General features: G+C 39.0%; 1 protein-coding gene across 1 annotated transcript in view; it reads left to right on the top strand.

Moving 5' to 3' along the window:
* The window catches only part of Htr2a (5-hydroxytryptamine receptor 2A), a 66,173-nt gene extending 52,443 nt beyond the window's left edge, over positions 1–13,730 (top strand). The window contains exon 3 of the mRNA XM_090342133.1: positions 11,892–13,730. Coding sequence (XP_090198259.1) covers positions 11,892–12,694 — 803 coding nt within the window. The 3' untranslated portion in view covers positions 12,695–13,730. The remainder of the gene's footprint in view (positions 1–11,891) is intronic.
* Positions 13,731–15,596: the final 1,866 nt, after the last annotated feature.

Here is a 15,596-nt window from a genome sequence, read left to right as displayed (position 1 = left end):
TTAAAAAATATGAGTTAGCTGAGTGAGGTGGTTCATGCCTGTAATCCTAGCTACTCAGGAGGCTGAGATCTGAGGATCACAGTTCAAAGCCAGTCTGGAAGGCACTACAGTCTGTGAGACTCTTACCTCCAATTAACCACCAGAAAATGGGAAGTGGTGCTGTGGCTTCAGGGGTAGGGTAGTAGCCTTGAGCTGAAGAGCTCAGGGACAGCGCCCAAGCCTAGAGTTCAAGCCCCACAACACTCACTCTCTCTCTCTCTCTCTCTCTCTCTCTCTCTCTCTCTCTCTCTCTCTCTCTCTCTCTCTCTCTCTCTCACACACACACACACACACACACACACACACAGTACAGGGGGAAAATTGGACTTGGTTTTCAGGGTTTTTTTCATTCATATAACTACAGAACTTATAGCAAAGCACAGAATATACTGGAAACTCTTGTCTTTTTCCACAAAATGAGAACAATTCCTATCTCATCAGTTCCTCGTGGAGATGGAATTCGCCAACATCTATGAAGACCTAAATAGTGACTGACCTATTATGGGTGCCTATAAATGTGTATTTCCTTCCACTTTTTAACTATTGCTATAAAAGCTTTGAGTAGCTCTTCTTTAATCAATAAACTATAAACTGAAGCTACTTGACAATCACAAAGCTCTTCAAAAACAAAAATCTCAGCTGGACACAGTGAGTCATACCTGGAGTCCCAGATCTGTAAGAGGCCAAAGTCAAGAAAAGTATGGTTGGAGAACCAGCCCAGACATTCAATAAAAAGTTCAATATGGTAGAATATGTGAGCAACATAAATAGGAGGATCATAATCCAGGATAACCTAGCATAAATGCAAGAGAGCATTTGAAAAAAATCAATCCAAAATTACTGGGGAATCATTCAAGTAATAGACTGGCTGCTTAGCAAATGTAAGACACTGAACTCCAAAACATAGCATCTACATCATATCCTCTTGATAACATCCAGACAAACATGTCCATCAAAGGTGCCTTTTAATCTGAAGTCAGAGCATCTTTCTGCAAACATGATTCTACTTGGATTGAGAAACACAAGGAATTTACTAGTAAAAATAAGACAGAAAGCTCTCTCCAATGTTGGGGGAATAAATCCCCCAAGTCCCTGAGATAACATTGCAGTATATATAAAACTTTGTAGAAAGTGTAGTAAATTCAATCTTATCAAACAGTGATTTTCATATTGCTGACAAACAGGGTTTGAGAAAAATCAAAAGTCAAAAGTGCTTTCCCCCTGGCTCCCCTGAACTGGGTAGACAGTTTGAGGTCTGAGCCAACCACACTGTTAAATGTAACAAGGCAGGACTCTAAAGAAGCTTCTAGAATTCTGAGAGCTCCAAGAGAGAATTTCCAAGAGGAGAGGGAGACAGAAGTTTCGCTCAGGTTGGAAAAAGGAGTTTCTAGTTGGAGAGTTTCTGGATCTCTGAATAGTGCATGAAGAAAGATACCATCAGGTCGAGATTTCACTCATCTGTGTAATGACAGTATTTTCTGTCACTGTGCCTCTGAGACCAAACTGAGAAAATTAAAAAAAAACAAACCTGGTAATCTCAGGATTTAAGGACCAAATAAAAGGTTAGCCAAGCCTGTGGCAGAAAGAGTGCCCACCTATCACTATCAGGATAGATACACAATGCCAAAAGCAAGATCAAGGTGAGATGCCTATCACAAATAATGGGAATCTAAAAGGACCTAACAGGAACACTTTAAAGCTCCAAACCTGCCAACCTAGTAATATAATGAAAAAAAAAATCTGTCTAGCCTACAGATACATTTTGTTTTGCACAATGTGTAATTGAACCTGATTGTACTCAAACCAAGTACCTCTTTTCTAAGTCATATTACAAATTTTTTCGCTGACCTATAGTTATCAGTATGTAATTCATATTTCCAGAGTTACTTAGCTTTTTAATATTAATTACTTGAGCATACAGAGATCACAGGAAAAAAAGAGGAGCAGGGAAGTGAATAGGAACAGACCAAAATTTCCAGTAGTGTCATCTTTGGGAGAAGTATTCCCCTGTCTCAATCATTAAACTGTTTGTCAAGTGAGAGAGGGTAGCAACTGCTCCAGTTGAAGAACTATAGCTCTTTTAACTAGCCTTTCAATACGTAAGGAAATGCTCAAGAACTCAGTTCTCAGAATTTGAATTCTCTTTCTGTGAGTTAGCTCACTGATTTGAAGCCTATATCAGCTCCCTGGCAAAATGATGCCTTGGAAGAAAGCAAAATAAACAGGACAAGCAAGACATTCCTTATTAGCAACCCTAGCCCAGTTTCAAGGGCAGCATCACCACAGAAGCAACATTTCTGTAAGGACTTCAGCTCAGTGATAAGTAAAGCGGCAAATGTTCTCATGTGCCCAGCACATCTGCCATGCAACTTTCTTCCTAGAGCTGTAGCCTGGAGCCCAGCCACCTTGTTAATTCTTTTAAGAACTCAATAGCATTGGTTAAGCTTGTTTCCTGATAAATCAGCCCCTGTCCATTTCTCAGCTTAAACCCAAAGAATCTTGACAGGTAAAGCAAGCAACATAGACCCATTTTGGAGAGCCTTTCATTGCAACTACCTTGGAGGAGTGTCACTCACACTAATTCCCAAACCTTCTAAACCCTATGAAAAAATGTCTAGTATTCATCTTGTCAAGCTGTTCACCAAGGAAGAGCATGGTGGAAATCTCTTTCATTCTTTCTCTATGAACCCCCAAGTGTACTTGTAATGACACTTTCCCCCCATTACTCTGCACACTTGGCAGTTGACTTCATTGTGTCCATTCCCCCCATTATTGGCCATGTCTATTATCACCCATGCTGGGAGGCCTTCTTGTACTACAAAGCCCCAAGTGAACAGATGCTATATTAATGGAGACTTAGTCATAGAAAAGACAAGCCATCCACACATTTCCAAACTAAGCCATATGGACAATAGCAAACTGGGCTTCATCTCTGTTAGATCCAAATAAGAATAGTCAGGTGTTTCAGCAACAGCAGGGAACTGAAGCATTGAAGAAGGCTACATAATATTTTTCTTTGCCAGATGTTAGCTCATCCTATAATCACAACTGATTGCAAAACAATAATCCTTTAAATGGGGATATTATTAAATAATCTACATTTTATGGGAGAAAAAAACTGAGGGATGAAATGAATGACTTGGAGTCATAAGGGATGCAGCCTGGCAATGATGGCTCACACCTGTGATCCTAGCTAATCAGGAAGCTGAGATCCTCAGCATTCAAGGCCAGCTCACAACCAAAATAAGTAAGTAAATAAATAACTAAATAATGTCCATAAGACGCTTATCTCTAATTAATGAACAAAAGGCTAGAAGTATAACTGTGGTTCCAGTAGAACAATAGCCTTGAGTGAAAAAGTGCAGGGACAGTACCCAGGGCACCTACCAGGAATCCAATCTTAGTATAACCTATATACATGTCTACACCTGTATACATGTAGCTGTGCAGTAGTGAAATATATGGATGAATATGGGTGTATATATAATGAGTTTATCACTATATCTTGATAACTATTTTTTTTTGCCAGCCCTGGGCTTGGGCTCAGGTCCTGAGCACTGTTCTTGGACTTTCTCAAGGCTAGCACTCTACCACTTGAGCCTCAGCATCACTTCCGGCTTTTTGCTATACATGTGGTACCGAGGAATGGAACCCGGGTCTTCGTGCATGCTAAGCAAGCACTCTACCACTAGGTCAAACTCCCAGCCCATTATTTTAATTTTTAAATTTCTAATGCAGTGGATATTCATAAACCCATATAAACAAAACCTTTTTGGAGCCCTCAATAAGTTTTTTAGTAGTATGGGGGTATGAACTATCCAAGCAAGGGTTTCACCACTTGAACTATAACCCCAGTCCATTCCTCAATGTGTAAAGTAGTCCATGACCAAATATTTCTACCTTATATTAACATTTATTCACTTTCCTCTAAATAAGACTTAAAAGTCAACAGAATAATTTGGCCCCATTATGTCATTGTTTTCTCATTAAAACATTGCATGCAAATTAAGGTAGTCTCACTCTTTTTTTATCATGTCCACCTAATATATTGCATATTTAAAATTAAGCAACATAAGGTCACCCAGCTGGTGATGAACAGTCAAAAGACAAATATGCATCTTGTGTTTCTAAATTCTCTTCCCGTTATACCTTGCTCTAGTTTCCTAATACTTGTTTAACTTATCCAAAAAAGCACTTTGAGAAAAATAATAGGCCTGGGTCCAAGTTGTGAGTCAGAACAAACTCCCTGGAGGCACTGTTTCATAGTCACCTTTTCCCTTGGGCTCACAGATGTTCAGGTACACACATTCTGTATCATATCAACGTCCCTTTTCCTTCCTTTTGACTTCTGTGACTAACAGCCTTATTACTGTGTTTTTCAAATAAAAAAGGAAGGGAAGCATTATGAAATTATTCAGTCACTTCAAGATGTGCCTATACAATATATTACAATTATCAACCCTCTTTTTTTATTTTTCCTCCCTTCTAATGAACATTTAGTAAAACAAAACAAAATGACCAGGAGTTTGGCCTAGTGGTAGAGTGCTTGCCTAGCATGCATGAAGTCCCAGGTTCGATTCCTCGGTACCACATCCATAGAAAAAGCTGGAAGTGGTGCTATGGCACAAGTGGTAGAGCTTCAGCCTTGAGGAAAGCCCAAAGACTGTGCTCAAGCCCTGAGTTCAAGTCTCAGAACTGACAAAAATTAATTAAAGATAAATTAATTTAAATAAAAAAAACACTGATAGGAGCAGAACTGCATTCTATGAAGCATTACTGCAATACGTAAGAGAAAAGATAATTCTGCCACGGTCAAAGTATGGTCTCCAGAATATGCATGACATTTCAAACAAAAAAAAAAGAATCTAAGGTATTAAAACATAGACCAGCACAATATCAACGATTCAGGAATATAGAGTAGAGCTGTTGTTATTATATTGAGAAATCATTTTAGAAAGGCTTCACATGAGGGAGGTACCATGAGATACACTTCCAGAGAAATGCAGAGGGTGGTTTGGGATTACAATTTCCATCTGTGCCTCCCATATCACCCCCAAATAATCATACAGTCAAAGTGAGGAGTGTGATTTTGACACCACTAAACAGACTGCTTCACTCCTAGATTCCCAGCCAGCTGTCACCCCTCTATATGTAGGTACTGCCTTATAGAAAATCTTGGAGGCCTCACTGGTTTGCAAAGCATTTCAGAGACACTATTTGCACATAGGGCCATGTGAGGAATGTTTTTATAATTTTGTAAAATGTCAGTATAGAATGAATACATCTATATGAAATTATCTTGACTCATCTCAATTTATGATCACAGTTATTTAGAGTCAATCAAAGAAGGAACACATAACTTCTTAGGCGACTAGCCTGCCTACCTAGCCTTCATTTTCATGTAGCTCTGCCTGGAGAACAGACTCGAGATTATAAGGAATTTATCACATTTTGAGAGTGCCACTGCTGGAAGTAAGTGAGTCCCACTCATAACCCTATCTATCCCTCTTTCCCGCAGTTTAAGGATTATCCTGAAGGATTTATGCACATTGCTTGCTTTTTCTCAAACTGTTAGTAAATCCCTTTTGAAATCCTGAAAAAAAAATCAGTATGTGTTAAAATGTGAAGAAAAGTAATTGAAACCCGTGATCCAAATTTTCATCTTTGTCACAAAAGCCCTGACCCTTTGTCACAAAAGCCTCTGTACCCTGACCCACTACTGTTCTGGAAGCTCCTAGAGATTTCTGGTGTCTATATCACCAAGGAACCAGAATGTTCCTGTTCCTTAATAAACAACCTTGTCCCAAACATTTCATCGGTCCTAAGATAGAAATGCATAAAAGAGTAGGACTGAGAATTGAGCCCAGGTTTCACTGTTGGTACTTCAGAGCTGAGGTCCTTTATCTAGCAGCATGGTAAGAAACTAGAGGTACAAACTTTATAATTAAAGAGTAAACAGAGCTGTTCTAAAAGAAAGCCATTAACTGTGGGTGAGAATGTAAACTAGTACAAGCCACTCTGGAAGGTGACTTGGAGATTCCTCAAAAAACTAAACAAGCCGGGCAAGGTGGCTACTCAGGAGACTGAGATCTGAGGATCGACGTTCAAAGCCACAAAAAGGTCCTGAGACCCCCAGCACAAAAGGTCCTGAGACTCTTATCTCCAATTAACCTCTAGAAAACAAGAAGTGGGGCTTGGCTCAAGGGTAGGGTGGTAGCCTTGAGCTGAATTGCTCAGGGACAGCATCCAGGCCCAGAGTTCAAACCCCATGACCCCCCCGCCCACCACCACACACACACACAAAAGCTAAACATAGAGCCAGGAGTGTGGCCTAGTGGTAGAGTGCTTGCCTAGCATGCATGAAACCCTGGGTTTAATTTGTCAGTAGCACAAAACAGAAAAAAAAAAAAAAACAGAAGTGTGCTGTGGCTCAAGTGCCTCAAGCACTAGCCTTGACAAAAGCCCAAGGACAATGCTCAGGTCCTGAGTTCAAGGACTTGGCCCAGGACTGGCAAAAAAACAAAAAACAACAACAACAAAAATCTAAACATAGAGTTTCCCTATGGGAAGTGGGGCTGTGGCTCGAAGTGGTAGAACACTAGCCTTGAGAAAAATTCAGAGACAGGGACTGGGAGTTTGGCCTAGTGGTAGAGTGCTTGCCTAGCATGCACTGAGACCTGGATTCAATTCCATGGTACCACATACATAGAAAAATGCTGGAAGTGGTACTGCGGCTCAAGTGCTAGAGCCCTGGACTTGAGAAAAGTCCAAGGACAGTGCTCAGGCCCTGAGTTCAAGCCCCATGACTGGCCAAACACAAATATTCAGAGACAATGCCCAGGCCCTGAGTTCAAGCCCCATGACCAACAACAACAAACAGAAAGAATTTCCCTAAGACTCAGCCTTACCACCCTTAGGCATCTACCTAGAACATCATAGATTAGGGCATGGTAGACACTTGAAGCACATCCGTGTTTATAGCTCACTATTCCCAATTTATAGAAACAGCTCAGATGCTCTATAATAGATGACTAGATCAAAACAATATGGCACCTATACATAAAGAATTTTACTTGTCCCTTAGAAAGACTAAAATGCCTTTTACAAGGAACTTAGAAAAATCTTGTCAAGTGAGGTAAGCCAAGCTTAGAAAAATAAACAGCACATGTTGTCTCTCATATGTAGAAACTAGATCTAAGATACAAATAGACATGATATCCTATACAGGACTCTAGGCATTCACACACAGTCAGACCTAAAGGAGGATACCCTTAGGATAGGAACCCAAAGGCATAATTCCTCTGAACATATAAAATACTATTTATTAGGAATGGAAGCATGGGAGATTTGTTGTTGTTGTTGTTGTTGTTATGTATTTTGCTTTCTTTTTAGGGGGACAAAGAGATACACTGAAAGGGAATGGGAAGGGTGAACAAATGCAGTCATGATTTTCACTATGCACTAAGTGGAAAATGAGCTGTGTAACTTGTTGGCTGGGATGGGAGAGGGCAACTAGGAAAAAGCAAACGAAGGGTGACCTTGTGCAAAAAAGAAATATACTCATTACCTGACTTTTCAAATGCTAACCCCTCTATACAATACCGTATTAATAACAATGAAATTATATTTTAAAAAAAGCATCAACCAAAGCTGTAGTATGCTTAGGGCATCAGTGTTACCCATTCATTTTGTTGTCTGAGTTGTCACGCAAAGAAATCAAAATATGCACGGAGGATCCAACACCAACAGTGAATTTTGATTGCTCTTTTACACTTTTCAGAAAAAAAAATACATTAAATAAAATTGACTCACATCCTCCAAGCTCCTGCCTGTTCGCTCCTAATGGAAAATGCTTTGTATATATAAAAAAAATCTCCAGTCAGAGAAAATATCAGGTCTCTAAATCGGCCATTATTGTACAAAGCAGCCAGAGCATTCTTGCCCCAGAGATGGCGTGACCATATTCTTGGATATCCGCCAATGTCTTCACCTCTCTTGCTAGGAGCCTGTTTCTCCTCACAAAGCCTATCTGAGTGTTCAGTTCTCTGACATAACTTTTTTCCTTCTTTATAGATTGTTGCTTTAACCTGTGGCCAGTATTTTTTTTAACAGGCCCTTGCGGACCACTTCCTAAAAGCAGAACACTGGAAATGAATGGCATATGATAGCATTCAGTTTATATATTTTTTAAGAGTAAACAAGAATGGGCCATTTAAAAATGTATGGTCTCGGGGCCGGGAGTTTGGCTTACTGGTAGAGTGCTTGCCTAGCATGCACGAAGACCCGGGTTCGACTCCTTGGTACTACATACATAGGAAAAAAAGCCAGAAGTGGTGCTGTGGCTCAAGTGTTGGAGCTCTAGCCTGGAGGAAAGCCCAAAGGCAATGCTCAGGCCCTGAGTTCAAGGCCCAGGACTGGCAAAAAAAATGTATGGTCTCCATTCTCCTCATCCAGATTCATCTTCTCACCTACTCTTTTAGACTTGCTGACTATTCTAGGCATCTAAGAGGGGAAATCTCTGGTTTGGTGTGCTTAGTTCTACTCTGCTCCCTTTCCCTTCTCCAACTGCAGACATTGAGACACTCGGGAGTGAGGGGGGTATATGTGTTCTCCCAACCAAAGGCAGGGTTCTGAGTTTCAAGTGACTGGAGAATTTGACATTTCAAATAATACCACATTCTGAGTCATTGAAAACTGCTATTTATTAAAATGGTCAGTTCACAAATGAATTGGGTAAATGGCTTTTAAGGTAGTAATTAGGAAAATGAACACCCCAAATTGTAATAACAAAATTATCCACCTTTTTTAAACAGCTGATATTTTGTTTATATGTATCGTGACTAACAGTAATGGCTATAATTCATCACATTAGGAAAGTAATCAACAGTTCTAGCTATACCAAATTAAAATTGATTGAGACCCTATGTGGCCCTGGCAGAGCAAATAATTACATCATTATTACATAGCCAATAGCCAAAACTCATTTTTGATTCTCTCAGTTTGTGAAAAGTGTAATATATACCACCTAATAAAAACAGATTAAAACAAAATAAAGTTGATGTATGAGCCTCAGTTTTGCAGAGGAAGTCACTCCTACATTTTTCTGCTAATGGTAGAATATTGCCTCAAACTGGGTACTGATGTGGGTGCAGTGTACGTTTGCTCCACTGTATCCTCACCACGTCCTTGTTGATGCCAACCTCATATTGTAGATGAATAAATGAGTATCATAGGCATGAAGTAACCAATCCAGGACAACAGAACCCTAACCAAGACTCAAATCCAGTACTGTTCCAAATGGATGTCCAGTATATCCTTTTCTCAGTGAGCAAGCACTTTATCTAACAAGACTTTGTGGATGCAGATAGAAAACATTGCTTGCACATGTATGTTTAGGCACTGGAAGAAACTAAAACCCAACTTAGAAATCACAGTCTAGATTTTGATATCAGAGTTTTCTGAAGGCAAAGAGATGCTGAGAGGTGTGTATGTACCGTCTCCGAGGATATTCTCCTTGGAGCCACAGCCAATTCTTGGCCCACAAAATGTTCCTAACATTCAGCCAGGGACAGAAAAGAAAGAAGGAAATGAAGACTCATTAGGCTTGGTAATGTCCTCAATAGGAGCCCTGATGTCATTTATCTTCACCTTCCAGGAAAACTGAGGTGACTTCGCATAGACAAATGACAAATGCCATCATTTAAGCCTGCGAAGGTAATGACAAATGTCACGCAGAAAGATTCTTGTCAAACAATATGCTCATTAAAGTTCCCTCCTGCTATCATGGCCAGCATGAGGTGACATGAAGGTTAGGACAGTCTCGTGTATGGTTGGATGGAGCCGAACTCTCTTCTGATTGTACAGAAGTTACATTACACACATTCCAAATAAAGGACAAGTGTAAAGCAGTGGCCCCTGACTCTAGAATGATCTAGTATGCTTACCTGGCCTGGGACCGTGTGTTGGACTCTATACTATACCCAGAAGCAGGACCAGAACACTGAGTTACACAGCTCAGCAGAGCTAAGATACAGGAAATATGAAAATTCTTTCTTCAAAAGTGTCCCTGGCGTGTATTTTTTTTTTGTAAAAGAAGCAACCTTGAACTTCATTATTATATAGTGGATTATTATTTTCTTCTCCCTTCCCATTACCCTGGTTCTACCTTTATGGCAGAGAAAATAAGCCATTTCATGATTGCTTTGGTCTGATCCAACCTCCCTGACACTGCTGAGCTTCAGAAAGGAGACCAAAAAATGCACAAAATGGCCATTTAAATAGGAGACAGTCACCATGAAAACATGAGCTCACCTTTCATCTCTTCTGGCCCTCTTCTGCCTCCTGTATCTCAGGCCGCTTTAGAGACAGAGAAACTAACTGTAAAATTACAATTCCCATTTTTGTCATATTCTTTCTACTCTTAGATTTTTCAATAAAAGTCTGAGCTGAGTTTGGCGTATAGATCATGCCTGTAATTCTAGCTACTCAGGAGCTTGAGATCTGAGGATTGCAGTATAAATCTAGCCCAGTGAGGAAAATCCATGAGAGTCTTTTCTCCAATTAACTACCAAAAATCCAGAAGTAGAGTTGTGGCTCAAGTGGTAGAGAACTATTTTTGAGTAAAATAATCTCAGAGACAATGTCCAGACCTTGAGATCAAGGTCTGGTACTCGAATATACGTACAAGTCACAGCTACTTTGCCTTTTGCAATCCATCCTTAGGAACTCTCTGATAATAAAAGTATATAATGGCTTATACTGGACAATTAGAAACTTGAACACTGACTTTATTTAATGCTATTAAGGAAATATCAGATTTCTATTTAGGAGTGAGTCTGTGTGATAATATTAGATTTTCTTAAATATGAATATCTTCTAGATTTCCACAATGAAATATTTACAGACTGAGTAATAGGATGTCTGAGATTTGGTTCCAAATAACACAGGAGGGGTAGGAGCAGGGGCGTGAGCTTTATAGTCAGAAAAATAATCAAAGCACTTTGTAGGATTAAATAGGGCGGTACAGTACACAAGAGGCTATGTTAGGCTATGAAATACCTGAGATTAAATAGGGCGGTACAGTACACAAGAGGCTGTGTTAGACTACCAAATACCTGAGAGGAACAGTTTATAAGAGGAAAGGTTTATTCTGGTTCATGTTTCGGGGGATTCAATTCAGGGATGCTTGTTTCCTTGTATACAGCCTAGGCCAATGGTGGAAGTATATGATGAGGTCGAGTTATTCACCTCATGGCAGCCAGGAAACAGAAAGACATTCTGTAGACATGTAGACATTTGTGTAGACATTCCATTGTCCTACTTCTTCCAGCAAGATCCTATCTCCTAAAGTGTCCAAAACCACCAAAGTAGAGCTACTGGTTAGGGATCTAATCTTTGACATAGGAGCCCCTGAGAAGGGTAGTTCAGGTTCAAGCCATAATAAGCATACCCCTATAAAAGACATAACTCTACACCTAGCTATCCAGGAAGCTGAGTTCTGATGATCTTGGTTCCAAGTCAGATTAGGTAAGAAAGCCCATGAGACTCTTAACTCCAATTAACCACCAGAAAACCAGAAGTGGCACTGTGGCTCAAAGTGTTAGAGCACTAGCCTTGAGCAGAAAGAACTCAGGGAAAATACCCAGGTCCTCAGTTCAACCCCACAACTGACAAAAAAATAATAGCAAAGGTAAGTACAAAGGATTATGAATTCTCACCAAATGCTTCTGTGACACTGTTAAAAGATTGATGTACAATCTTTGCACAACCAACCTTATGCCACAATGATTTTTTTCTTGTCATATACTTTGTATGCATTTGCCTTAATAATCCTGTTTACATTTTCTTCCCAGGAGTATCCATGCCAATACCAGTCTTTGGTCTTCAAGATGATTCCAAGGTCTTTAAAGAAGGGAGTTGCCTACTTGCAGATGATAACTTTGTCCTGATCGGCTCTTTCGTGGCATTTTTCATCCCCTTAACTATCATGGTGATCACCTACTTTCTAACTATCAAGTCACTCCAGAAAGAAGCTACGCTGTGTGTGAGTGATCCTGGCACACGGGCCAAATTAACTTCTTTCAGCTTCCTCCCCCAGAGTTCTCTGTCTTCAGAAAAGCTCTTCCAGAGGTCAATCCACAGGGAACCAGGATCCTATGCAGGCAGGAGGACTATGCAGTCCATCAGCAATGAGCAGAAAGCATGCAAGGTGCTGGGTATTGTCTTCTTTCTGTTTGTGGTGATGTGGTGCCCGTTCTTCATCACAAACATCATGGCAGTCATCTGCAAAGAGTCTTGTAACGAGGATGTCATCGGAGCCTTGCTTAATGTGTTCGTGTGGATTGGGTACCTCTCCTCAGCCGTCAACCCACTGGTCTACACCTTGTTCAATAAGACTTACAGGTCGGCCTTCTCGCGGTACATACAATGTCAGTACAAAGAAAACAAAAAACCACTGCAGTTAATCTTAGTGAACACTCTACCCACCTTGGCCTACAAGTCCAGTCAACTCCAAGGGGGACCCAAAAAGAATTCCAAGACAGATGCCATGACAACAGATGAGGACTGCTGTATGACCACTCTGGGAAAAGCCCACGTGGATGATCCTTGTACAGACAATGTCGACACGGTGAATGAAAAGGTTAGCTGTGTGTGAAGGTCTGGTTGCCATGGAAACTGAAGAGGGCACTCTGAACAAGTTCTCACCCATCTGAAGGAGAGGTGGGAGAAAAATAGGGAGACTGGAAAAAAATTAGGCCACTCTGGTGGAACTGATAATAATATCTCTATGCCTCATTCAACTCTGTCTTTGAGAAGCAAGGTTCAGTGCCACGAAGTGTGCCCTCCAAAAATGTCTGACAGCACTTGAGCTGTGGGCTTTATGATAGTTTTAACACTGTAAATGATGTCTTTGACATAATTAGCTTCTACTGTGCTATTATAATGAGGTCTTACATAAATCTAACTTAACTTCTAATATCAAATGGACACCTTGCTGCTACATTGTTGATTGACAGCATGGGATTGACTTGGTAACCTACTGCTGTAATTTTACAAAAGAGCTATAAATAGTGAAAAATGTGTGGAGTAGACTGGCTTCTTAAACCAAGAAAAATTCTCTTTATAATTCACCATGACACGTATTTTGAAAGGAAAAAATACACTCACACTAGTATTATGAAATCTGTATTGCTACGATAAACACAATACTTAACATTTAGCACTCCTGCTTTTTGATAGTATGCCATCCTGAATCCATCACAAGATTGGTGGCATTTGCTGCATCTCAAGCTAATTCTTCTCAGAAGTGAAAAATATTTTAAATGCTATTTAATAACAATTGCTGCTTTCTCCTCTACGCCTCCTGCTTTACTCTGCATTTCCAATGTGGTCTTGTTTCATATTTGTTCTTCTGTAGAAACTATCAAGAAGATAATTCAACATTACCAAATACATTGCTAGATAGCATCTCTGAAACTGTAAGCTGGAGGTTATATGGCCACTCACTATGGAAGGACTGCCTCATACTTGCATATCTTTGAGCAGGACACAATATGTTTACCTGTGCCAAGGTTGAAGAATAAACTCAGGATTCTGTAGTAGAGTCTTAGGACATCTCTGTTAAAAAAGGGGGGGGAGTTGATGCTTTCAGATCAATTAATTTATATTATTTATTAAAACTGGTCCTCTTGGTCTACAATTATCTGTTCCATGCATACTTATGGGTGGAGGCATTTTCTAGGTACTAGGGATAGAAAATAAATAAAAACAAGATTCTTGCATTTGTAGAACATGACTAAACTCAAATGGTCATTGTCAAAAAATATAAACAGGCTATTTGGAGAATCAATTCAATTCATCTCCTTACATGGTTCAGAAGCAGGTTTGCTTCAATTCTGATAGCAATTTTCTTACTAAATTTTTTTACCGACCACCAATCAAAGAAGGGGGAACTATCATTTGGGATCAAATACTATAATTAATACAGAAATATATGCCTCAATCTGGACCTGTGACTACCAAAGTTTTAGTGAAATGTTTGACCAACTCTCTAAAAACAATCCTTTGAGTATTACTGACATTAAATCACCCAATGAAAAGGCAAGTAAAGAGTGAAAATGATTACTAATAGTTATTCCACCTTGATACTTCAGTTCTGAAGCTTAAATTGTACACTGTTGTTTGAATAGATATTAGATACATGTTTACAATGATGAGGCATTTCCATTGAATATGAAGATTTTTTGCCCTAAGCCTTTGGAATAAAGTTGCAGCTTTGAAAATTAAAGAATGCAGAAAGATTATATAACTTGGAAATTCATTAGCATTCTCCTAATTATGTTCTTATGCATATATTGAAAAACAGGATTCACCATTTCCAAGCTAGAAGTTATCATATGTCATGCCATTTGAACTGAACTCTTGCTTAACCACTGTAATCAACTAAATGATGAAAATATAAATTTTAAAGTCTCTGCTGTAATGTATTTGCCTTAGGTTTAAAACTCTGCACATGCCATTATGTATTAAAGATTAGACTCTACCCAGTGTACTTAGTCTTGATCAGAATGAACTTTAACTACTGCCTGACAGATGTCTCTTATGACACATATATTACATGTGTATATGTGTTTTTTCTCTCTGTATCTATTCAAGTGTATATAAGATAAACATATATCTGTATATATATACAGATATGTCCCCATGCACTTTATTCAATATTTATATATTTATAAAGAGGAAAAGTAAGTCAATGAAAACACTCAGTATATATACTCATGTGTGCATGTTTGTATCATGTCAACTTAAATGTGAATTCATGTCTGTCCTACTATTCCTATGACCTCCCAATGCTAATAAAGGAGGCTAATGTGTAAAGAGGTATACTCTTTAAATAAACTGGAAGCTGCTCTAATTGTGTGAAAGCACATTAACACAATTCTATGAGCATGGTGAAAACAATAGTCCATATATATATATATATATATACGTATTATATATGTTTATATATGGAAATAAATGGTAACTTAGGACTTTAAATGTTTAGGCTAGAGACTTCTTGATTACTCTGGCTTTTTAAGTATACTCCTCACCCCAGTGAAACAGTCTGCAAATGACTTATGGGCCTAGGATGGAAGAATTAATTCTAAGTCAATATTATTAAGACTGAGTAACAAACCTTACTCTGCTTGAAGTGGAATGATAGATTTTTTTTTCAGCACAGAAAAGGAATTAAATGCCATCATTGAGGAAAACTCAGTTTAAAGCCTATGTACAAATTCTTCTTGGCCACAGCACCATCTCATGGTCATATTTTAAAATGCTACTCTAGCCAAATTGAACTAAGTTACCATACTGCTTTTTAGCAAAGGGTGCTTCTCCCATTCATGCATCAAGGAAGTATATTTATAAAGTGTTAAATTATTTCTGTGCCATATGTAACAAATACAGTGAAGATTATTTTATGTACTGATTTCGATGGATTCTAAAAACATTTCAAGAATGAATAATTCATTGTAAATAAAGTATACTCCAAAATGATCAACTTTGTATGGGTC

Source organism: Megascapheus bottae, chromosome 11 (genome assembly GCF_031878675.1).
Source record: "Megascapheus bottae isolate mThoBot1 chromosome 11, mThoBot2.hap1, whole genome shotgun sequence".
NCBI classification, from domain to species: Eukaryota; Metazoa; Chordata; class Mammalia; order Rodentia; family Geomyidae; genus Megascapheus; species Megascapheus bottae.
This window is presented reverse-complemented; position numbering and strand designations above follow the sequence as displayed.